The sequence below is a fragment of the Cryptomeria japonica genome, chromosome 7 (genome assembly GCF_030272615.1).
Source record: "Cryptomeria japonica chromosome 7, Sugi_1.0, whole genome shotgun sequence".
In the NCBI taxonomy this organism is placed as follows: Eukaryota; Viridiplantae; Streptophyta; class Pinopsida; order Cupressales; family Cupressaceae; genus Cryptomeria; species Cryptomeria japonica.
This window is the reverse complement of record NC_081411.1, coordinates 577,133,533-577,160,635: the sequence shown is the minus strand read 5'-3', so window position 1 is coordinate 577,160,635 and position 27,103 is coordinate 577,133,533. Positions and strand designations below refer to the sequence as shown.

General features: G+C 37.2%; 1 protein-coding gene across 1 annotated transcript in view; it reads left to right on the top strand.

The window, feature by feature from the left end:
* The window catches only part of LOC131073113 (J domain-containing protein spf31), an 81,017-nt gene that overhangs the window by 16,819 nt on the left and 37,095 nt on the right, over positions 1 to 27,103 (top strand). Inside the window, exon 4 of the mRNA XM_058009496.2 lies at positions 21,242 to 21,319. Within this exon, the coding sequence (XP_057865479.1) occupies positions 21,242 to 21,319 (78 nt within the window). The remainder of the gene's footprint in view (positions 1 to 21,241; positions 21,320 to 27,103) is intronic.

Sequence of the window (27,103 nt, the reverse complement as noted above, 5' to 3'; positions counted from 1 at the left end):
TTTTTTTGTCTTCAAAATGTCTTGGAATCCACATTTTAGGGTTACTAGGGGGAATCTTTGGGTTTTTGGTCAAAGTCAAAAGTCAAAGTAGAAGAAAAAAATTTAAAAAATGGTCAAATTTGTCAGTTAGGCGTGAAAGGCAGTGAAATTCATTGTGGTTTCGCTTAGGTTTGTCTTGGATGGACCCACAGGTCTGGGATGGGACCTTTGATGGCCTCTTATTTGGATTAGATCCAGATTCATATCGGATTCATATTTGAGACAACTAGGGCCTGAATCAGTAGACCCAAGGCTTGAATTGGAAGACCTCAGTGCCTGAACCAGTAACATAGCTTAACAACACTAGACTTAATATGCAGGGATCGCTTTTAACTTCTTTCTACATTTTGCATAAGAAACAACTTAATTAATCAATGCACATTAAGGTTGAGTAAGATTTGTGTTGATGAATTATGTAGTGGAAGATTTTTGCCAACTATGCTTTAGATTGGTATTAGAGTAGGTTTTCTTGGATTTTGTAGTTTATTTTGCTTGATCAGTTTTGCCAATATATGCCCATGATTAGATTGGTGGGTACAAGTGAAAAAATAGAATAATTTCCTGTGCAACAAGAGAGAGTTTAGAGATTGGATAAGAAGAGTAAGAAGAATGGTATGTGATGATGCTACAACTCTAATGAAAAAGAGAGATTTTCTCAAGCTGGTTAAAGATATGGCAGGCATCTCTAACTAATGGAAATACTAGAAAGCATTATGGAGGCACTAATGTAGACAATGGGGATGTTTTTAGAGAATCCTAAGGCCTCAAAATGTAGTTAGTCTGTCATGAGAAAGTGCAGTCTTATGATGATCAAAGCCTTCCGACAACACTTCTTCTTGAACAAGTTTAACCATTGGTTGGCACAATTTGAGGCATATTTCAGTATGCTTGCTCTTGGTTTTGAAAACTGTGCTCAATCTTTGGCAAAGTTTTCTTTAATGCCTGCTTGTTCTTAAGATGAGTTGAAAGACTAATCAACACTCAATTCTATCCCATATGTCATTAAGAAGATTATTCTTTTAGCCTTAATGGGCTGATAAATGTAATGCCCCCTTTTTAATTCTTTTAGTTTCAAACCCTAGCACACAATATAAACTTGCACAATTGATTATCAATAAGAATTCTTGATATTTTGCTTACTGATCTAATATTTACTCTCAAATTTAAATTTTTCAAATTGCTTTGGATACTGAGAAATCTGCGCAGACTTATATCTGGTATTATTTTCTGTAGTACTGTTGATTTCCTTTAGGTCTGCAGCAGTTTAATATAATGGACTCCTTTGGTAAATAACTTCTAATCTGCCTGACTTAGGGTTTTTCATCCATAAGCTCAGCAAAGAAAGTAAAAGGGTTTTCGTCCTTCAATTTTCAGGCTTTGAGGGGTTTCATCCTCAAGCTGTTAAGATACAATCCATGTTCCACAGGACAAGCAAACATATATAAAAAAAATGTATTTAATGATGAGACAATTCACCTTGCTTGAATTTTCTTTATACCCTTCTCTCCCAAAGGACACAACTCCTTTCATGCTTTTTTTATAACAAACTATATGTGATTAACATCTAGTCTTTCCCTTAAACAGGCACAGCTTCCTAAATAAGCCCACAAATATGTTGGGAATTTTTTTTTAATAGAATATAAGGAATTGTGGTTGTAGGGAGTGTTAATGCTAATAGCTACATGTTGTCACATGAAATTGCACCTTGCTGAACCAGGTCCAGCACTCTAATGACACAATGGAAATGACCTCAAGGTGTGGGACCCTTGCGAAATGAGGTCAGATCTCAGGAGAAGGCCGACTTCCTTGCTAATTTAGATGCAGAGGCGCTGATCCAACTCAGCACTGAATAACCCTACATCTAATCCTATTCTATCAACCTTGCAGGAGGAAAGGGAAAGAGTGCAGAAAATTAAAGGGGTGGTGATGCACCATGACTAGAATATGTATCTTCTAGCTTAATATTGTACATAGAATCAACAAAATCACAAAAGTAACACACAACTCTACTTTACCAACATTAGAAAAGTAAACATGAAGGTTAGGCCAAGGACACCAAAGGGGCAGAAATAACCCACAATCAGCACCCACAGTAGATTAACACAACATGTGAACCTTAATAAAGATGATAAACATCATACATGCATAGAGGCAACAAGGTTTACACAGTATACATGCACAAAGAGGAGGTAGAAGCAGTAGATTTCATTAATATAGAGGCATTAGCCAAGTTACAGTAACAAAGATGCAAAAATTACTGAAGTGTATGTAGAGAATTGAGGGAGAATGCTTACAATGAGCACAAAGGTGCCTTTTATTCATTTGTTGGGTGCTAGAAGAATATAGGGCACATGAATGGGCTAGAAACCCTAGTTTCCCACACAACCAATCATATGTAGGCATGGGTACTTCAAATCTCGAGTTGGGGGTGTGAAAAAACATTCTTGACACCATAGCCATGCCCCAACTTTGATGAATTCGTGGAAGAAGTGTAGAAACCCCCATGAAGTCAACTGCAAAAATCACTACAAGGATGACCCTTTGACAAAAGTAGTTTGCCATACAGTAAATGAGCATGGTCTTCATATCCTCCATTATAATCCATGAAAAATGCATTTAAAATCCTTTTTATAGCTCCATGGATCAAGATTTGGTAGCTGTGGGAGTTGTTGTAGCATTAATGGTGATTTTTGGGTTGAAATGTGAATTTTTTTTGGACTTGTCCGAATATCCTTGGGGGACCCAAAGTTCTATTGGAACCAAAGTTTTGTTGGAATCAAAGGGAAGAGAAAGGGGACAGGGGAATAGGGAAGGAACAAGGACATTTGGACGTCCCAATAGGACCCGAAGTTTCCACAGGACCAAAGAGAGCGACATGAAACCAGGAGTAGGAATAGGGAAGGAACAAGGACATTTTGTGGGACTAGAAGTTTCAATAGGACCAAAGGGAGCGACATGAAGCGAGGAACAAGAACAATGATTTGGACTTTCCAAATGTCCCTACATGACCTGAATTTCTAACAAGACCAAAAAAAGGAAGAGGCTCCAAACTCAGCTACTTTTGGGAGTTTTTCAGATAGGTATTTGATTGAAGGCTAGGGAAGGGGAACCACAACTATTAGATGCATATTTGAGAAGGATAAACCCATTAAGATTACTTGGGTTGATATAATTGATGAGTAATAAAAAATGCATGAAATCTCAACATTTGGGCAACCTTTGTGGGATGTTTGCCTATTGAACATGGAATCTAGAAGCCTTATCAATCCATTGGGCACATAGTCATAAGGTAAATTGCAACAATTGATTTGCCTCAAAACATAAAGAATACACGTGTAGGTTTGCACTTGGATGTAATGTCCCCTTTTTGAAATAGGATTTAATAATAAACAATAATAATAAAATTGAAATATAAAAATAAAATATATAGTACAATTAAATTTAATTAAGTTTAATAAGGGTCAAAAGGCATGAAAAGAAGAGTTGCGACTCTCCCAAACATGAGATATAAAAGGGAGAAGAGTTCATTTGAAAGGGGATATGGAGGAAGGAAGGATTCATGGAAGAATAAAGGAATGGGAAGGATATAAGGAAGTGACTCTTTCAAAAGGCAGAATTTATGAAGGGTTGTATCGTTTCAAAGGGTGCTAATTGGGAAAGGTTGCGATTCTTCCCAAAGGGCAGATATGATGAAGAGGTGTGACTTCTTCCTCACATTGGAAGACATAAAGGGGAGAAGGTTTCATTTGAGAAAGACATCCAGGGGCGATCAATTTGGAAAATAATTTATTATTCTCGAAAGGCAGCAACGGAGTGTGGTGACTCAATTCTTATAAAAGGTGGTAATCTAAATGCCTCTCTTTGTTATAAATATGTAATAGTAGATTCGTATAATAATCCATTTTGAACTTAAGAAACAAATTGCAAATAGGAAGGATGTCCAACCTTCCGAGTTCATGAGAGGTGAAGGAAGACTTGCCTTCATGTTCTTATCAAGTATGCTGCCTTGAGTTGGAATGGACAACCAACCTTCCATGCTCGTGGGCCATTATGTGGAATGGAAGATCGGCCTTCCATGCTCTTTGGCTTGATCAAGGAGGACGACCATCCTCCAAGGTGAACTGAGGGATGGAAGGGGGACCCACCTTCCAGGCTCTCGCAATACAATGGCGACTAACTTTGAGATTGCGGTTTGCAACCATTTCAACCAATCCCTAATGAGATTATTATAGGAATCCACAATGGAATGGATATTGCCTTAATTAGATTTTAATATGAATAATGTTTTATATGATATCATGCTAATGCTTAGTCAAAATAGATGTTATCTTGGCCTATGGTTTAATGTCAATTTCTAGTGACTAATATTGTGTGCAGGACCTAGACCAAGAATTCTCCTATAAAGGGCATAACAATTCGTAAATTTATACTCTTAAATGTATTACATTTCCTTCTTTTGAATGGAATTGTGGTTTTAGGGCAAAATTTAGGAATATCGCCAAAGGGGACATTACATTGGAGGAAAACACAAATAACCTAGATCACACATTCCCTTAAGGAGAACACAGAATGTGTAGCAACACTTCTTTTGAAAAACAATTTTAACTAAGCAAATATTTACATTACTTAGTTGCAAACCCTTTAGAAACAAGGTTTGAGATGAACTCCATTAACTAGGATTGGAAGAACCTCACCATTCAGTCTAGAGAGATAGAATGCATTGGCCTCCTTGTAACTAGTGATGACATAGTGCCTTCCTGCTTTGGCTTTGTTCGCATCCCATCACCAAATTAACTTCCTGGAACACCTTGTTGACAACTTTCTTGTCAAAATTCCTCTTTACCTATGCTTGGCAAGTCTTAAAGGTTTTTGCATAGCTTTGTTCTTGGTTTCTTCTAACTCCATTAGCGCATCCAACTTCACTATCATAGAAGGCAACTCCAATGATAATGGGATCCTTGCTTCCCTTCCATAGACTGGCATGAAAGGAGAATTGCCAATAGCTCTTTTAGGAGTTATTTTGTCAGCCCAAAGAGCTATCTTCAGCTTACTATGCCAAGATCTCTGATTGTCTTTTATGGTCTTTTTGATTGTTTTGATGAGGTTTTTGTTGGAGGACTCATCTAGGTCATTACCCTCAAGGTGATAATTTGATGAGGTCTTTAAGTATATACCATGCTTAACTGCCAACAATGCTTATTTGGGTGCCAACAATGCTTTGGAGTTATCAAAGATGATGGTGGAAGGGCCAACAAACCTAGTCGCAATTCCATCAAGGAATTATAAAACAAAAGCCTTAGTGGCATCCTTCAAATGCAAATGCCTCTGTCTGCTTGGTAAAGTAGTTTGTGGCTGCTTAATGCATTTATGACCAGCACTAGATGGCTGGTCTACTTGGATGGGATGAAGAGGGGGGCAACTAATTTTTGCTTTTCAGAAAAGAAACATCTCTTACAATTCTTCACCCATCTGTGAGCATCATTAAATAAGGTTGGCCACTAATTACCTTGATGCCTTGCGAGTGCATTGTCACATGCAGCCTTCAAAGTGTTATTATCTTTGATTTGGGGGTAAGATAAATATTGTCTTTGTATACAATAAGGTCATTAACTACCTTATATCTTTGGATCTTTCCTTCCAAAATGTTAGCAGCAAATGCGTCCTCATATATTTTGATTTAATTAATGTCAAAGTTATAGGTTTGAAACTTGCTTACCCATTTTTGTTGTTTGTTATTTAGGTCTCTTTGGCTAGAAAAGAACTTTAAACTATTGTGTGCTCTATGTTGACCACAAACCTTCCACAAACTAAATATTGTCTGTGTCATGCCCTTCCCCCATAAGAAAGAGGTAAACTCTTTTAGACAGGCCACATCTAATAAATAAGTGTTTATAGCTAAAACCAATCAGCATTTTACTAGGGCTGAGGTGACTCAAAATAAGACAATAAATAAGAAGGCCGACTTATTGGGGTAATCACCTATTAAGAGGCTCAAAATAAATAATATATGAACAAATAAATATTAGGCTAATTAAGTAATAATCATATTCTTTAAGGGCCGGCTCATGGCTGCCTGACCGTTGGTGTTTAGCGCTCACCTTGGAGTTTTTAATCTTATATTAAATAATAAGTCTTCAAGGACGACCCCTTATGGAGCGCCTAAGTGTGCATTGAAAGAGGTTTAAATAATCAAGGGTCATCTCATTTGAAAACAGCATCTCCCTTCAAGGAGGTCGCTTACCTTGGTGAGGGGATATTTGTGAAGAGAATTATAGAGGGATGAAGGGGGAAGATGCAGAACAGAATTAAGAACCAGATCAGAAATTCAAATACTTATTTTCTGCATAAATCAAGAAGAATTACATCTGCAAATTAGCCATAAACATCAGCAATCGAGATAGAGCATCGATGAATAACTAAAGCTCTCATATACAACAATCAGACCTGATCTGAGCCATGATACACTAATCTATTGTTGGATGCATAAATATGTGTGTATTATGTATGCTTGATGTATGGGCTACAATATATGTGTAACGATGTATTTAATGAATGATCCTTAATAAAGCGATAGAGGCAACTATGTGAAACAGTGTTCCACGGGGACGCGTCCCCCCCTTTTTGGGCACGTCCCCCCGTCAGAAACGTCACGGGGACAGGGGGACGGGGACGGGGACGCGACGTCCCCCGCCGTCCCGCCACCGCCACCCAAGCGCCGCCGGGACGCGGAGAGGTCCCCGCGTCCCCGCGTCTCCCAGGGAGACGTGGAGACGTCTCCTTGGGAGACGTTTGGGCGTCTCCCAGAGAGACATGGAGACGCCTCCACGTCTCCTTGGGAGACGTTTGGGCGTCTCCCCGTCCTTCAAGAGACGTGCAGACGTCTCTCTAAGGACGGGGAGACGCCCAGATGTCTCCTGTCGCCCCCACTCATATGCAATGTTTAAAATTAAAATTTAAAAAAAAAGTGAGTTTTTAAGTTTTTTGAGGGTTAAGGGGTAACTCTAATTGGACGTGGGCCAATAGAAAAATAACACCCGACGCCTTTAGAAAATAATAACGCGCAAGGGGCGCTGCCCCTTGACCCCAACTTGGGGGCGCTGCCCCCAAACCCTCGTTGAAAAATATAGGGGGAAACCGCGCCGATAGAAGTAGGGAAAATCTAACCTCCGAGTTTGATTAGGCTCCATATAACAACACAACTTAGAAATCTTGGTATTTAGATTTAGTATTTCAAATTTCCTATAGTCTCATTTGAAATGTAATTCTTACACTGTAATACTGTCATACATCTTTTCAAAACTAGTTTTTCAAGTACTATATGTATATGTATAAGTATATGAGCACCACCACCCCGCCACCCCCCTGCCGCCGTCCCCCCACCGTCCCCAAATTTAGGCCCTTGGTCCCCCCGTCCCGGAAACGCGTCCCCCCCGTCCCCCTGTCCCCAACGCCCGTGGAACACTGATGTGAAATGACTAGATTTCCACTCTTTCTGTCAATTTGCTGCAACCAACCATGAGGTTAGGAAAGGAGTACAAGGAGGGAGAAATTGTCATGAGGTCCTCTTCTAAGCACGCCATTTCATGGTGGTGACAGATAGTCCCATGAGGCCAAGGGAGTGCAAGGAGTGCCCTGCCCTTGGGCTTAGAAGGGAAGGACATTCTGGACAACCCTATTGTGACTTATCTACCAACCTCAACAAGGGCTGCTTATTGGAATGAATACAAAGGGATGTCAATCATAGATGGCAAATAAGGAGGCACGAGTAGGGAGAGCAGATTCAAGTGTCCTCATTGGGTACACCACCTCATGAAGGATGGATGGCGGAAGGTCACATGAGGCCAAGAGGGATGGTATATCCACTCTTGAGCCTAGGTTAGATAGTCGCTTCAGGTGCCCAATCATGTCCCCTTATCTGGGCCGTTATGGTTGAAGCCCAACTAATAAATTATAGATATTATATGATTAAAATGGTTGTGAATATACATGCTCTTACCCTAGTAGTAATAATTGATAGTGTATTGTATTTTTCAGTGATTATCTAACATGATTGTAGGATCTTAACCAGGATCTGTCTTGTTCAGCAATTTAAGTTGGTAAATGATATCCCTAACTTCACTCTATTTCTTGTTTTACTTGGAATTGTGATTTTAGGGCAAAACAAGGGCATTTACAAAAGGGGACGTTGCAGCCTAAATTTTTCGAGAGTATGCATTATAGCTAACATTTCCTTAGGATAGATTGAATAATTGTTTTCAATGTCTTATAATTTTTGGCTTTCAAAAGCCATTGGATGTCCTTTTGCATTGATACCTCTCCGATTCCTCCACTCGGGGCATTACATTCTAGGATGAAGGGAAGTAAGAAATCTGGTATGGATAGTGCAAGACATGAACTTTGTATTTTCTTGAGTTTAATAAAAGACCATTGAGCAGTCTCTGTCCAGGCAAATTCTCCTTTCTTGGTTAAATTTGCTAATGGAACAACTAATTCAGAGAACTTTTTGACAAATTTTCTATAATAACTACAAAGCCCGAAGAACCCTCTCAATTGAGTTAAATCTGTTGGTGGGGGCAATCTAAAATGGCTTTTAACTTTTGTTGATTGACTTGCACTCCTTAAGCACTAATAGCATGTCCTAAATAGAGAATCTCTGTCATCCCAAAGTCACATTTGGATTCCTTAGCATAAAAACACTGTTACTCCAATATTCCCAAAACTTCATCCAAATGTTATATATGTTCCTCCCATGATTTTAGCAGATCAAACTTCCTCATTTGGTTTTTGAAACACATGGTTCATACATGATTGCAAGGTAGTGAGAACATGAGTTAAATCAAAGGGCACGATTAAAAATTCAAAATGCCTAAAATGACATCAGATAGTAGTTTTGTGCACATCTTCTCTCACCCATATTTGATGATACCTAATTCTCAAATCAATTTTTAGTGTAAAACTGCACTATGCAATTCATTGATTATCTCATTAATTCTAGGAATTGTATATCTATTTTTAATAGTTTTCTTGTCTAATTCCTTGAAATCTATGCATGTTTGCATAGTCTGATATTTCATCTTCACTAATACAACTGACAATGTAAAAGGGCTAGAACTTGGCCTAATATGACCCATCTGCAGAAGTTCCTGTAATATCCCTTGCTGCTGATTATGGCCTTAAAATGCTGAAGATAGGCTCAAGGAATATTGTCAAATAGTTGTCCTACAACCCTTAAACTTACTGTTACCAAAATCTGATTGCTTTCTTGATGTTTATGACTCAAGGTGTAATATCAAACAGTTCACATACAAACATTTAGCTTGCTGGTCTGAGTTTCAGACTGATAACCTTGCGTGTTATTGACACAAGAAGGGCTTTGCATAACATGCTGTGTTATTGACACCGGTACACATGGAATGTATTTGCAGAAGATTTCTATGATATCTAAATTATAAACTCAATGCAATAATGACTCTTTTGATTTTTCAAATGCATATAGATGAATTTTCAAATGAAAATGTGCACCTACAGCCAAGAGACATTTTCACAAACACTTGGCATACAAGTTTCAGATTGAACAAACTGAATATTGAATAATGTTGTCATAACATTTTGATTACAATTTCAGTCTCTTAGAGAAGCAAAACAACTTTATTTCTTCAAGGACGATTGACATATGAAACCTTATTGGCTGTCTAAAATTCTGAAGACTAGTACTCAGAAAACCATTATTGACAAATATTGATCAAAAACCTGATTCGCAGATGCCAGAATGAAGAGTGTCCCTCAGCGAGCATAGAGGAATTTTCTGAAGATTTTTGGAGGCTCCAAGGATGAGATCGCCCCACTAGGAGCTGACCGCCTTATGCCCTCAAGTTACAGATTCAGGATAAAATAAAATAGGCTGTCTTCAGCTTCCAATTTGTTATGAAAATGATTGTTTTGATCCCACGAAACTAATGCACCAATGCCCACAAAATTCCGATCAACTAACAGAGAGAAATGAGTGAAAATGTGGGTATTAATGGGTCTGATCGCCCCCCTTACAGACCTGATAATGTCTTCAGAAATTACCTTCAAACACCCTGGAAATGCTCTCACAAAGATCGCCTATCTCCTCAATGAAGTGCAGGTTTCAAAACATCAAATACACATCACTCTGAAGCATTCTTCCCCATTCGTACTTCATGAATGCTGAAGCCAAAAACTCAGTAAGCTCAAATGTGAAAGACTGAAGTATCCTTCACTCTCTATTGCAACCCTTCGGAGGATCTTGCACCACCCCAGTTATGCCAATCAATGAGAGTTATCGTTCTCAATGACCGAAATGATCTGCAGAAACCCTAGGCTCCACAAGCTCAATATCACAAAAGATGTCAAATATTCGATGACAAAATAATGAGCCTCACCCTCTATTTATTCTTTTCCTCACATGGCTTGGCCTCCTTCTAGAAGATTCTCTTTTATAAAATAATATTTAATTGCACTTTAGATAATATTAAAATATAAAGTGCAATTGACATCATACGTGAGAAGACATTATCTCACCTAAATTCATATAAAAATAAAATGTGAAGCCACAAGCAACTGCCCAAGTGACCCTCTAAACAAATCATATTAGCCTACGAGATCCAGGAATAGGCTAAACCCTCGACGAACTAACCCTCATGAAAATGGGGACATCATAGTTCCTTAATTGTTTTTTCAGTTTTCTCCTTAAATCTTCTTGGATTTTTATAAGGAGTAGTAATTACTGATTTTGTTCTAGTTTTTTGTTCTATTATGTGTTGAAACTTGAAACCCTCTATTATGAGTCAATCCTAAAGGAATGTTACTGATAACAATTCTATGCTTGTCCAAGAGCGTTTTGTATATCCACATGATAAGCTTTCTTACTTGTAATGGTTTTAGAAGTTATTGAGGATTGTTTTGCCCATGTTACTTGTCCACTCCCAAAAATCTTTCCATTCTTTTACTTGATATGACTCTAGGAGCTCCACTAATAATGCCTTGTAACACCATGTCTTTATCTTCTAATTTGAACCTCCATAGTTTGATAATTTTGTGTGAATTGTCCTAAAGTGTGTAGTCTGTCCTCTCCTAAAACCTACGTAACCCGAGGACGCGTTCCCGGCTTGAAAACCCCTGTCCCAGTCCTGGGTGTTAGTTTTAGTGATCGGATTAGCAATATAGAACAGAAAATCAGATTGCAAAGTAAATCATACACATAACACACATGTACCCTGGGAAAACCTCCCTCTTGGAGGAAAAACCCAGCAACCAAAGATCTCAGATTTGATTAGATTAGATATAGCAGTAGATTACAATACTGCCCTTCTAGGGCAGACAAAGAACTTATCTGAATCACAGCTCAGGTCAGACTTGCACAATCGCCCAGATTGTTAATTGTAGATCATGTGAGGGAGTTCACTTGCCCTAGAACAGATGTAGCACAACTTGAAGTAGGTTCAGCAGCATTGGAGGAGGTTCGGCAGCCTTGGGGCAGGCTCGGCAGACCTAGGAGCAGGTTCGGCAGACCTAGGAAGATGTTCGCCCAGCTAGTAGACAATTTCGCTGACTAAAGAATCAAATTCACTGCTTATCTTGTGCAGACCACAATTACATTACGGCAGATGATATTCGCTTGAGTTATGTATATTGTGATCTCAAGTCACTTCCTTTATATACATGCCCTTAACCTTTATGCCTAGGTCAGCTTTGGCGCCAAATTACAAATTCACAAGTTACATTCGCCATTATAGGGTCAGACCAATATCACAAGTTACATCGGTTAGGGCCTGACCAATAACACTTTACAAGTTACATATTAATAGGTCCCGACCTATTGAATTTACAAGTTATACATGACGTGTGCCCAAATAGGCCTAGTTAAACAATAAATTTAAAGGCTGAAGGCCACATTAAAATTTACCAAGCTAGGTTGGCCCAATCAAGGAATACAACCTAGCTACATTTTCAACACTAGGGACGTTTCGGGGACTTGGGGATGGCTAGGGGACGTTTCCCCCCCGTCCCCAAAATGTGGGAATTTGCTGGGGACGTCTTCGGAAATGGGGGACATTTGCCCCAGCCATGGGGGACGTTTGTACGTCTCGGGGATGGAGGGGAATGGCTGGGATGTCCCCAATCCGTCCCGGGGACGGTTGGGGTTAGTTAAAAACATTTAAAAAGTGTCATACTTTTAAATTATTTTTTTCCTAATGTGGGCCCCAAATTATTTGTCCAAAATCGTTCCAATTATTTGTTAGGAATTGCATGCAGAAAATATCAATTAAATGCAAATAAAATAATAAAAGTTATTTGAGCTTTTGGGGGTGCTGCTCTCGAAAACCCCACCCTGTACCGCAACAGGGAGTGTGCTAGGGGCATTGCCCCTCGACCCTGTCTTGGGGGCGCAACCCCCAAACCCCCATTGAATAATTTGGGAGGAAACTGCGCCAATAAAAGTGGAAAATTTAACCTCCAAGTCTGATTAGGCTCAATATAAGAACATTATTAAAAATTTAAAAGGCAACAATATTAAATTATTAATATGTCTTAATATGATATATTCATAATATCGTTGCCATATTTCATGTTTGACTATATGATATATTTAAAACTTTAAAAGGGAACGATATAAACATTTCATCTCTTACCATATGATATTCATATATTTAAAATGGAAGGATATGCGATACGAACGATAAAAACAAATATATTCTTGTGATAATTGTTTAAGCAGAGCAATCAAATTTTCAGCAAATCAAACAAGTGCTGGCATATTGACAATGAATTTTCAATTATGAATGCATATTGAGTATTGACAAAGAATTCTGAATTCTGAATGTATATTGAGTATTGACAATGAATTCAGATGAATATAATGTATATATATATACATGCTTTATCTATTTTTCATATGAAAATTTAAAATTTCTCTATATTTTATATTGCCGTCCCCTTTGGCGTCCCTCCGCCATCCCCCAAAATTGGTAAAAAAATTTACTGTCTTAGAAACTCGTCCCGTCGTGCCTTACCGTCCCCGTCCTGGAAACTCGGGGTAACATAGCCTAAAACTAAATCGGTTTCTCCTATGTCCACCACAAAAAACTATCAAGGGCTATTTCTATTTGTGTAATTTTCTTAGTGCATGGAATGGTAAAACCATTAGCCACTATAACATTTGAATCCATCGAAATCTCTTGTTTGTGACCTTCTTGTAGCAGCCAACTGTTCATCAATGAAGTTATGTGTTGGTCCACTGTCAATTAGAATTACAACATTGTGCCCCTATAAAACTCCCCTTACTTGGAAAGGATGATATTTAGGAGAATTTGATACGTCTTTACCTACCCCAACCACTTCTAGAGTTAGCCTTTACACTGGATTCAACCTTGCAACAACCATTTAGCCATTTTCTCCCTTGAAACACATCATTTTGAGATCTAGGTGTGATTCCATTTGTAGATTTGAAAAGTCAGAAATTGGTCACCCTTGTTGCCTTTACGAGGGTCATTAAGTTTCCTCCCTCCCAAGTTCTCTCGTAGCAATCTGTACCATCTATTTTTATGGTTTCATGGACTTGTTTCTCTCCTCCATGTGATGCCCCAAATTTTGCTCAATTTTCATATGTTTGGTTCAGATTTCCTCTCCATCCTTGAGGTCCACCAGCTGTAGATCATTGAAGACTATACATATTAGTTTACAACTCATTTTAAGTGCTGGTTGTTGGTTATTTATTGCTGAAGTAGCCACATAAGTGCCCGAACAATCTAGGGCTTTAATCCATGCCAGTCTTAAGTCATTTTGAAGGCAACAGTTCTGTGAAATCAGCAAGGGCTTTGTATTTGTTAGTGATTTATCTAATCACAACTAGGGTTTCTTCTTTGCCACATTTGTTGGTGTGAGTGTAATATTGAGTTTGATGAATGTGATGGCATTCTAAGGCATCATGAAAGTTTTGCAATAATCTCTATTAGTATCATATATAGATTAATGCAGTTCTATGATGGATTAGTAACAATGCCTTGTTCTTATTTCACTTATTTGATGCATATAAATTGCTAGATCATCAATCTTTCTAGTATCAGTTGTTTTCCTTGTACTGAGTTGTGACTCTAATCCCTAATAGATAGGCATTGGTCTTGGTAGCTGGCGATGTAATCATCCACACTTCAAATAATAAATCATTCACCACCTTTTCAGTCCTTTTCAGTAGTAGAACTAGATATCTACAATTCATGATTCTAGCAGCTACCCAGGCAAACACCACTTGTGAAGTATACTAGTTTATTTAGCTCTGCAAGTCATGTTAATCCACCTATATATTGCACTCCTTGTAATGATGCCCCTATTGGCTATATAAGAGGTCATTGAATAGTTAGTTTCAACCTAGTGACACCCTTTGGGGGTTGGAATAACATTGGATACAATTGCAATAATCTAGTTTTTTTAATCTTGTTTAAGATACCTCTCGTCTTTGGTGCAGATGAAAGGGATCCATGGGCCCACGATAGTGCCTTTTTCTACCAACAAGGGAGCTTTGGGTAGTGGGAAGCCTTTCCCGAGCACCACACAATTCAAGGTGGAGTTTATTAAAATAATATTATATCTATTCTATAATGGTCATCTTAGTTGTCGACTTAGTTGTCTTTTTTAGTTCGTTTAGTGTAACTACTACTTTTATTAGAAGGCGTAGTTAGCTTTTTAGTTTGTAGCTTTTTTAGCTTTTTAAAGTGTTTTAGCTTTTTAGCTTCGTGTTGAAGCTTCAGTTTAATGGTTAGTTCTTTTTAGAATATCGTCATGTAAACCTCTATATATATGTTGTATATTCGTAAATATAATCGTTCAATTATTTTTCATGGTATCGGAGCGGATTGATGGGATTTTAAAGGATTTGACAAATTTTAAAAAAAAATTGTAGGAACCCTTACTTGGGATTTATTTCCAGAAGTTTTTTCGAATTGATTTTTTTATAAAATAACATGGGATTTCAAAGGGTTTTTATTTTAAAATAAAATCCAAGTTTTTTCTTGAATCGTGGGTTATTGAGCGCGGGTTTTGTTGGTGTCTTTTTTTTTTCGAAATCGTGGATTTGATCTGTTGAATCACACAATTTTTTTGTGGGTGGGTTGTGTTCTCGTCCAACATTTGCAATAGTGTTTTCTACGCTTGACCAAGGTTTCCGCGCCTGTCTACTAGTGACAGGAATTTTCTAAGCACTTCAAATTTTTTTTTGAGCTCGTGCGACGGCGAAGGAGTATTGTTCATGTTTTTTTTTGGCGACCAATTTTTTTTTTTGGCATGGTTTTTCCATGCATCTATGTCTTGCATGATGACGGCGGCAGGTCTTGGCATGTTCGACAGTTTTTTTCTACGCTAGAGGGTATTTTCACGACAACTTGCAACATGGGTTTTTCGTTATTTTCGACCATGGTTTATACTGTTTTTATTTTTAGTGCCTTTTGCATTTTAGGAGCATTCACCGCAATTTTTCTTGCGATTTTTCTAGGTTGCGTGTTTGACAAATCTTTTTGAACTGGCGGCAAGGGTTTTGGGTTCTTATGATTTTTCCCTTAAAAAAATTATTTTTGGGTTTTAATAATATTTTCCAAAAAATTATTCTATGGGTTTTTTAAATTTTTTCCGCAAAAATTATTTTTTTGGGTTATTAGTTTTTTCTCCACAAAAAATCATGGGAGGGTTTTGCTTGATTTTTTCTTGAAAAATCAGGGTTTTGTCATGTGATGTTTGGTGTTTTGTCACGTGATGTTTTTGGGTTTCCATGATTCTTTCCTAAAAAATTGTTTGTGGGTTTTCACGATTTTTGTCTCAAAAATTGTTCGTAGGGTTTATATTTTTTTCCTTGAAACTTATCATTTATAATTCGTGATGGTCACGTGGGATTTTGTTATTCTGGGGTTTTACCATTTTTCCACAAAAATGATGATTTGTAACCTTAGATTTATGGTTTTTTCGGTTTTTCTCCAAAAAATCGTGAATTCTCTTTTGGAGGGTTCTTGTTTACAAGGTTTGATGGTTTTTTTCACAAAAATCATGCTTTGTTGCAGTTTGTTTTGGATTGCACCTTATGTTGCTAGGATGAACATTTGCAACCGTGGTATCTTGCAATCTGTTTGGCAGTTGCTGGAGCAAACAGTGCTTAATACTTTTCTGCAAAAGTTTTTGTGGTTTTTGCTAAAATCATGTTTGTTTCTCTTTGGAGGGTTTGCCAATTTGTCCTCAAAATTGTGGTCAGGTTTTTTTCACTTCTGTAATTCACGTATGACAGTTCTATAATTCGCATGTGAGGATTACATCAGGTTGGACAGCTTTTGGTACTCTTGGTCATTAACACTTTGCAGATCCTGGGAGGGTCTCCATAGCGGCAAAGTGTTCTTTGCATTTGTGATCAAAAGATCTACAATGTCTTCTATAGGGTATTGAGTACGGTGACCATTAGGGAGGGTATTAAAATAATATTATACTATTCTATAATGGTCATCTTAGTTGTCGACTTAGTTGTCTTTTTTAGCTCGTTTAGTGTAACTATTGCTTCTTTTATTAGAAGGCGTAGTTAGCTTTTTAGCTTTGTGTTGAAGCTTTAGTTTAATGGTTTGTTCTTTTTAGAACACTGTCTTGTAAACCTCTATATATATGTTGTATATTCGTAAATATAATCATTCAATTATTTTTCAGAGTTAAGCCCACAAACACTTACTCGTGGATTGTAGCTTTGGCCATCACATGAACCTCCTCCTCTACTCCCAAGTCTAGTAGAATCAAAAAGATCATTGACAAAATTATTGGAGTTTTCTTCCTTGAGAGCCTAACTCCTTTTGTTAACACCAAAGATTCTCAATCCAGTTTACAATTTTTTGTGCTGAAATTATGTTAATACTTTTTCATTCATCTTTTAGGTTGAGATCAAATTTGTTGCTAATCCTAAAATATGTGAGACACAAAAAACATTCTTTGTCCTATTCCTATCATTTTTTGACAACAAATTAATTCTCTCTCTTTATCAGAGAAAGCAACAAAAACATCAGTTCTTGATTGGTGGATTTTGAATCAATTGAAGAGGAGTCCATCCTTGTCATTCTTCTTGAATGTACATTGTTTTTTGAAATGTTCTATTTTGCTACAATTCCAATATTTCAATTTTTACTTGTTACTAGACTTTCTTTTGGATATAGATCCTCCTTTGCCTCCTTTTTCCTCCTTTTATTTGGACTTCCTCTCACCACGGGAGCATCATTTTCACCACCATTCACAGACTTCCTTTTCATCTCTTGTATCCATAGAAGCAAATATCGTTCTTGGAAATTTCTTGGCATCCCAAAAGATAAAGATATTTTCAATTTCTCGGGACACTATTGGAAAAAAATCTGGAAAAATATCGAGAACCCCAAAAATGCAGTAAAATTAAAAAAAGAGAGAAATACCTGATGTTTTTTACATTTGAAGCCATCCTAATTGCATAGAGTGAGAGTGAAAGTGAAAGTAAACAAGAGTGGACATCAATTTAAATATGGATTTTTCTCATCAATTTTGAGATTGCTGATTACAGATAATTATAGTTTAAATGACTTTAACAATGTAACTCATTAACCCTTCCGTTCTGCTTAACTACCAAGCCGAAATGAACAAACTATACACAAAATGGTGACTACAGTTGACAATAAAAGTTTTCCTAACCTCTTCAAATGCCTCTTAAGTTTACTGCAGTTGCAACATTCATGCCTGGCATATGAGGACAGCAATATTTCAATAATGTTGACAACTGTGTTGATGCGCAGATTGATCAATGTACTAATAAGGATGCTACTGAACACCTTACTGATAAAAATTGTATGGGTCACAATAATGACCAACTGCTACTGATCAGTAATCATTAGAAGATTACTAATCACAAAACGAGTTATTTCAAAAGAAAATAACAATGACAACAATCTCAACTAGCATGACATTATTAAAGCTGATCTTAACAGTGCAAATTCCCAAGCAATTACCTCTTAACTATTTAGAAATGAAATAACAATGGGAATATCCATTGATAAGTAGAAATGACAGCAAGTCAACGAAAGCACTAACATTTGTGATACAACAATAATGACAAGTCAAAGGATAGCATAATCATTTGACTTTTTGTTTAGTTATGACTATGCTCATGAATCATGAATAATGATAGAAGCCTTCATTATTATTGAAGGAAATAGTCATAATCACTAATCACAATAGTGACATTCATGTTCCCTATTCACAAGGTTTTCAGAGCCAATTGTACCTGGTGTGCTCACAACTGTAGATAACCACACTCAGTTTTGAAAATGTCAGGAACCTTGCTGAGAAAAGATTTATTTATATATATCGTGATATTTTAAAGATATCTGCTTCTATGCTTCTAACGATAGGGCAGCCATCATTTTTCCAAATTCTAACTTTGTACAATTGCTATTAATTACCTTGACAAGGTTATTCCATGAATATGGAAGAGAACAAAGAAATGATGTACATTTATTCTGTTCATCCATCTTCACATTTACTAGTTCTAATTGATTGACAGTGAGTCTCCATCACCCATTCTCAAGGAATACAATTTCGTTCTCAATTTATGTGATGTGCTTTCATTAGAGACATTTAACAACACCAAATGAAAAAAACACAATCTAGTGATGCTCCTTGCTTTCTATCAACCTTTTCCCAGTCTTCACCATTCATGCTAGAGGATGTTTGCCTTAACTGCTACTCGTTGATCTCCCTCAACCAGAAGATCCTCTATTTTGCGTTCCTACGAGTTAAAAACATTGTCCATTGAAATTTTTAATCACCATTCTAGATGTACTTGCTATGATTTACACCAATCTAAAACTAAAACTCAAAAAGACTCCCATTGAGATTACAAACTATTTAGGTCAAGTGTCCTCCTTTCTCAAGAACCAGTTACAACAAAGCTCTGACCAATTGTTAAGAAAAATGGATGGATAACCACCAGAGATTTGAAATATGTTTGTAATGATCTAATGATGGAAATGGAAACTATCACTCTGAGTTCACATAACACAAAATTACCCTAGGAAAATCGAAGCATCAATACAATGGAAAAGCTTATTTAAGTGTCCATCACTGTATGCTCCATATCTAGCAGAATTTTGATAGCACCTCCTTGCTCCGAAAAACAACTAAATGAAACACTACCCCAAGCCTTTTGTTTATAGAGTTGATTTTACCAGAAATGGTTAATAGTTTCTAAAACCATAAACCTAAACCCATGTTATCCACATCATCCAAGACACCCCATGTGTTACCTTTTATGTGCCTTTATGACCCTTCACCTTCTCCAAGTGACTTTTCACCTTCCAAGCCTCAAATTGCTCCACCTGCAGAATGGCACCCAAGTTGTGACCATTCAACTCCCATCTTGGAGTGGTCTTCTTATGTCTTGTTGCAACCTTAAAATGATATGCAATGTCCATGTTATAGTCCATGCCATTCAATGTTCCAAAAGTGGTCCAAAATTGTTATAGTCCATGCATGGAGCCCATGCCAAGATGGCCACACTTAACCACCAGCAATAAATGTTAGTCATGCGAGAATACAACATCTATTCTAACATTCCTTGTGTCCATTTAGCTCAAAAGGCTCATAAGGCTTATAGTAATTTTGTGGCTTTTCTAGACACTTATCAGATGGTTGTAGGATCAAATTTCCTGGAGCTTGGTTATTTCTGAACGATATTTTTTAATTATGTCATGAAATGTTTTGTTGATGTCCATTACAACTATTTATCCTGGCTGTCAATATAACTCCTTCAAAAGGAATTCTATTTGTTGCACAGCCTCTTAAACAAATATCTGACAACATTCTCGATATAAATATCTGTTGCCTGTGGGAATTTTGGCCATGGGTTAACCAGTTATGCATTCTCGACAATGAGTGGATATTAGTTTGGTAAGGCTTCAGAAGTCATATATTATGATCAACCTGCTTAACTTCAAATGATGCATCCATTCTAATTCATTGAGTAGATTCCAGTTCCAAAAACAACACTTTGCCACTTCTGTAAAATGGAAGGCTTTTTAATGTATTATCAGACCCAGAAACTCTTGAAGCTGTTAAAATTTGCATTCTTATGGTTCTTTTTGTTATCTTAGCAAAAAGAAACTGCCTTACGCATTTTGACAACTTATAACTGCACTCTCATTTCGGGTTACAGCTTTGGTCATGTTATTTTATTTTCCAACATCTAAAAGTTCTTTCTTTACCTGAAGTCATTTCATGCTTTCTTTTCTCTATTAATATTTTGCTTTTCCAAGTAGCCACTGTTCCATGCCATGGTCTGACAGTTTTTCAGATCTCAGAAGATTATGTTGTTTGTTGCATTCTTACATTTTTCTTTCATCGTTGTTTTTAAATCTTTTGATTTGGTGGATTGCTTTTGATTGCATTTATTAAAAATGAAATTCGGTAGTAAAGTAGTTGGGCTAGTTATATGCCCTGGTTTTATTTCTTCTCTTCTAGCATTTTAATCTCTTTCCATGGGTATGTTTGTATGTCCTATGCAAGATTGCACTATTTTATGCTATTGGTGCCAATATTGGCTATGCCCTGTGTTACCAGGTTCTTCCCTCAGTACCTTTTTTGCCTGATCTGGTTTCCTTGTTTTCTTTGGTTGCCAGGGGATGCCTTAGGGTGAACCTGGGATATACATGGGCAGCGTACCCTGTTGCCCTGGCCTTACCTGAGGTAAGCCCAGGTCCCTAAAACACTTCATTAAAATGTTAAATTTTAAAAGTTATACAAAAATCTAGAACCCAACACTTATATTTTTGTCTGACTTTACCTAAGTCATAATGAACTGGGGTTTCACAAATGGCTTTACCAAAATTGTACATATATGTCTATTAAATAGCAAATATAGGAAACACATGTAGGTCCAGGGCCTGGATATATTTGTGTCATTAACCTAGTTGATATTTTGATTTTTTATCATTTAAATTGTAATAGTAAGATCATAAATTTGTGTTTATAAGCATACAATTTTTTCATTGGGGAGTTAAGTGCAGTATGTTATGCTGTAAACCCTTGAACGGCTTAACTGTGCAATGATGAGTTTTTAGCTCAACTTTTTTATCTTTGATTTATGACTATGGAGGTGGCACATTATTTATAATTTTATAATATGAAAGTTTTGAAAGTGCAGCATTAGCAAAAGCTCAGCAGTTGCTGTTGGAACCTCAGGAGAGGGAATATCTTGTTTGCCAAATCAACATAGCAAGAGGTAAATCTATTTTAATTGTATTTGTAAGTAATCTTTAGTACATTTGTATATTTTTATCATTGTTTTACTAGGTATATGGAATATCTGTAATTTAAAATTTAAAATGCAATCAGTGCTAGGGTTGATATGTTGCAGTCATGTGTTGCCTCCAGCATAGATTTTGGTAGCTTAGGATAATGCATTTTTAAATGTGAGAATTCTATGTTTTGAATAAGAATTTGTGAGAAAGTGAGATGATCACATTAAAATGTGTGCGTGAGAATATAAAATATTTCTGGGATTACTGACTGCAAACTTTTGGGTGTTAAGGATTCTCACATGTTGATCCTAGAAACACACAATAAGAAATTCAAGTTTTAACCACTGTGGAAGTCTCATATTATGTGTGTGTGTACATACATACATATATGTATGAATGTACACACATACATATATGTATGAATGTATGTATGTACACACATACATTATATATATATATATATATATATATATATATATATATATATATATATATATATATATATATATATATATATATATATATATATATATATATGTACGTACATGCATATACATATATATACATATATATCTACATACGTACGTACGTACGTACGTATGTGTGTATATATATATACTCATAACTGCTTATGTAAGATAAGGAGCTGCTGTACTGATGAAGGGGTATATGGACCTATCCAGAATATTTGGTTTCTTTCATTTTGGATATTGATGTGGAAAAGTCTATGAAGGATGTGGAAGATCTTGCATATATACAGGCTTACTAGATAGAGAAAGCTGATGGAAGCTTCATGTTCACCAGAGATAAGTTAGATTTTATTAAACAGGAAGAAGACAGAAAAAGGGAAAAACAGCATGATATTGGTAATAATTGCTTTGTGAGCTATCTGTAGTAGGAAATTAATCTGTCAGACTGGTGCAAATAGCATTATTTTCATGGCAAATCTGGCATTTCTGGACAAGGAATGTAGGATTCCTGGAACTATGGATTTTCTGATATACGTGTTTTATTTTTTAGATTATTTAGCCAATGTTTCCCTTTACATCATGCAGGGTTATTTCTCTAAGAAATGCTCTCTCAGTATGTATATCTCTGGACTTACAATTCTATCATCTGTACTCCCATGTCTTGAATTCCTTCACCTCATTTCACCTCTTTTCAGGTGCACCTATGGATTGAACACCACACCTTCTATGTGCTTGTGTGGGGCATCCTCTTCCTTATCTTTCCACCTGTGCTGCTTGCAATTTCTCCAGCATTCTTTTGCCTTGAATGCCGTACCTCCTATCTTCTCCTGCAAAGCGTCCTCCTTATAACTCCAGTGGCTTGTTCACTAGTGTCGCCTGTGGGCATCATGGATACTCTCTCAATTGAAGCATGACTACTGTTTCAGCATGATGTTCCTTCACTATGGTGTCCTTGGGGAGAATTGAATTTTGGTCTCCAACATGAAAACCAAATGGTTCTACCACTTGATCACAATCCTGTTGACTGATTTTTTGATATACTTGTTTCTGATTAAGGATAAAACAGGTTTTGAAGGGACTTGAAACCCTATATACAAAACACTGCTAACAGATAAAATACAACAAACAGCAGCCTACCAACAGCGAAGAAAAAGAAACCAAACAACTAAAACAGAAATAAAAAGAACACTACTGCATCTTCTTCAGAGTTTCAGCTGCCTCCAGTTCCTGCTGGTAAATTTTTTTATGGAGATTGATCAGTCCCAGCAGCTACTTTTCTAATTCCTGGAAGGATTTCTTCTTGCTCCCTCTAGTGCAAGAGCTCGGTTTAATGTCCCCTCAGATTTACTATTGTTACATCCAAGATGTACATATGGAATTCCCTTTGACGTTCTATCCAACAAGCTCATCATCACCAGTTGGGAGACCATACAAGGAGCCTCGAGCTGTTCCACCCAGCCCAGGAGCAGGGAATGACAACCTCCGTTCTCACCTCCCAGCCCCACTTGAGGTGTCTCTACCGGCGTAGCTTCCTAGCTGTACCATGTCTCCCCTCCAAAATGAGATATAGAAACAGATATTCTATTATGCTTAGACAGAATCATAACAAGAAAAGCAATGAATATAGAAACAGATATAAAAGTAGCAATGTAATATTCTACATCCTATCAATGAAAGACCAATAATAACTCAGCCCAATCATTATGCATTATTTTTCATACCACACTATTAGATAAATATCTAGGCTACTGGTTAATATATACAGACTGAATCTGAAGACTGTTGATATGTTTTTATACACATGCAAACATAGAATAAAATACCAAGGTATCTTATCCTCTCTTGAACAAAGTCTCTCAAGTGCTGAAGATTCGCAAAATGAAAACTTGAGATAACTACAAGGTTCCTCAATGTCGGGTCACGACGTGTAGATAAACACAGTTGGTAGTTGTAATTGCTGTTTCTTCAAGGGTTCTTACATTGTACATGAATGCCTGAATTGCAGGAACTTAGATTCTATCTACTTACTTGGAGAATAAAAAAGAGCAAAAGGCATAGGGCTCAGGGAGTCTAAGCTAGTCCTAGGAATGCAAGAGAAGAGTGAATGATTCGATGGCATCCTACTGGGCAAGGTCTCACCATCAAACCGAATAGTTTGACACTAGCTTAGTGCGATCTTCTAAGGTATAGTTTAAAGATGTTCAAATCATTATCATCAAACATTGATTACCATTCAAGTTAACGCATAAACAATGGATGTATAACAATTGAAGTTAAGCTTGTACAATTCCAGTTGACCACGCAAGGTACACTTACAATCAACAAGAGGCTAGTGGTATGGACTAAACGAATTCCACGCAAATGCATTCAACAATTTCCTCCATTCAATCTAATCAACATGAAAGTAAATAAGAAGTAGAAACCATGGGACTTGTTGAAATAACACATTTCACCATAACTTAAATGAAAAGAGTATCTCCATTTACAAGTCTTAACAACAATTCCTTCTTCTAATCTATTCTAATTGCTATCTGCTACCAAACTACTAACTATTCTCTACTCTATTCTGCTAACTCCTCTCTATTAACCTTTACAAATGAAGAGCTTGAGCTTTATATAGAGAGCTCATTACAATGAATGGCTTGGACTGATCCACAATCAATGATCGAGATTACAAGATAGAAACCCTAATTAGGGTTGTTAAAACAACTCCCTCTGGCCAATGAGAAAATTACATTCAGGTTCAATGCTGAATGTGTACCAATAGAAAACGGGGGTAGGTACATTGGAGTTTGTGTCATCATGGAAGAGTTAGGTACATTGCATCTAGACATGCTGATGTAGGACTTCTTTGATTGGTGGAGTAGTGACTGGGATGACACCTCAACTTGCACTTTGTGGACTAATTTAATCATTATGAATGAGTATTGAATAATATTTCTTGATACTCAACATTATCAAGCTTCAGCAGTGATGATGATGAAGGCGTGTTCCAAATTATATCATGTTGTTCAAGATGATCTTCTAACTTTGATTAACTCTTCTGAAACTATCCTCTTGAATGTCTCAATGCTGAAAGCCATGAATGTAATGTCCCCACTTCCTGAGTGATCTACCAAGATGGAGATTCACCTGTCATTCATCTCCACAGGTGAATTTAGTGGTTGGAGATGAGTTGCTTACCAAAGGAAGTTCTATTGTTATAAAAGTTACTTTTTCTAAAAATAGAAAAGTAAATAAGTTATAAGATGTTATTAAGCAACTTTATGTTTTCACCATGGCACCTTTTTCTAAGTTGTTTTTTAATCAAAAGGTGGCCCCTCTTTAATGATGAGCTTACTCATACTTGGGCGTACCTTTTTGGAGGTTTAAGATTCCATGGGAATCTTTCTAAGATGCCATGAGAAGTTTGAATTAGGGTTGGAGAGGTAAAAAAAAGGTTTGGGGGTAATTGGAGAGGATTCTGAATTTTATTTTTACATCTAATTTTGAAGTTTCACGTCTGCAATATGGCAGAGAACAGCAAATTGGAGACAGTACCCTCTGATTTGTAGTGGAAGGACGAAAACCCTTTTATTGTGACACCACGTGGGAGCTATATCAGCTTGCATTTGACCAATAGAGGGTCAAATTAGCAGGCATTTGTCAGTTACAACAGTATAGGAGGCAACCGATCAGATTTGAGCAAGGTTCCATCAGCAAATAACAGATTTGATATTGTTTTATGCAGGCCGTACCTTTCCCAGCAGGGCCGTACCACTTACTTTGCCTGGGGAAGCCAAATAAATAAATTAAGGGTTAATTAGTTGGTTTGAGTGCTCTGATTATATTGTTATTAGCAAATAAGAATAATCCAATAGCTTCTTTGGTGGAAGGACGTCAATTCTGATCTACAACAGCAAAACAGTGGGAAAATTGGCTAATTTTGGAGATCTTGCCTGGCAAGATTTCAGGATTCATACCAGACTTGGGGTTTCTTTATCATAAGGTTTTAGATAATTATCCTAGAGTGAAATAAAGTCTTTTGCAGCCATTAATAGCAGCTGGAGGCGCTTGATTCAGTCATTCCTCATTCTAGGCGTATATTCCACCTTCAAACCCCAACGTTGGACTTCCGGTAGGCCTTAATTGGCTTAGTTTGCTAAGAATAGACATTTCAAATTTATATGTACTTGCTGCAATTAAAAATCAGAAGTTTGAATTTCATTTCCAACTCAATTTATTGTATTGCTTTTATTATATTTTCATGCATTGTCAAAACTCCAAAAAATAACAAAAAATTGAAAAACCACAAACTTCCAAAAAACACTTTTCGCTGGTCAAAGAATTTGAATTTGAAAACAATCAGCAGTTTGGATAAGATTTCTAGTCAGGGATCTTTCAGTGGTATCAGAGCCCTCTTCCTGCCAGCTTGAGGGTAATTTCTATGCAGTGGGGCAGATTTGCTTCAAACAAGTTTTACACCTGCAGGAGACCACAAGTAGGGTTGAATTTTGATACTGATTTTATACCAGCAATTGACATGGGTGATATTTCTGAAGTTCACCAAAGTCCTCGTGGAGAGGCAAGACAAAACTAGATTGATCCTGATGTGGTTATGAGAAACTTGGCGGATGCCCAGCCAAGAATAGTACAGTCTCTAAATAGACTCCAGGACACTTTGGATAGAATGGATTTGGGACGTCACAGGGGTACACGCAACAGTCATAGCAGATCAGTTTCAGCTGCGAGGAATCATGGCAGCAGCAGAGCTCCTACTTCCTACCATAGTCCATCCATATCACCCAGACGGGATAGAGCACAGACTAGGACTGTTGATAGGCCTATGGTTCCCCAATTTACTCCTAGACAGGAACAGCCATTGGCTGACCCACATGATAATATTGCCTTTTCAGACACAGTTATGGCAGCCAGTGAGGAGTGGGCACGACTCCCACCTCATGTCAGAGATGCATTTCCCTTACACCAGTTTTGTATGCAGAGTAGGGATGCCATGAGGAGTAGGAATGGCAGGTGGCCTAGACAGCAACAAAATTATGATTTAAATAGGGTCACTAATAAGGTTACCATGACTACTTATGATGGCAGTGGCACGATGAGTGCTAGAGCTTGGGTGCATAAGTTAGACATTTACCTATCACTCAAACCCATGCCTGAGGAAGAGGCCATACAGTTCGCTGTCCTACATTTGGAGGGGGTTGCCTATGATTGGTGGCATCATGGATCAGTGACACAGAACCATGCACTTATCCATTCATACACAGAGTTCACAGAGAGACTGATAGCACGCTTTGA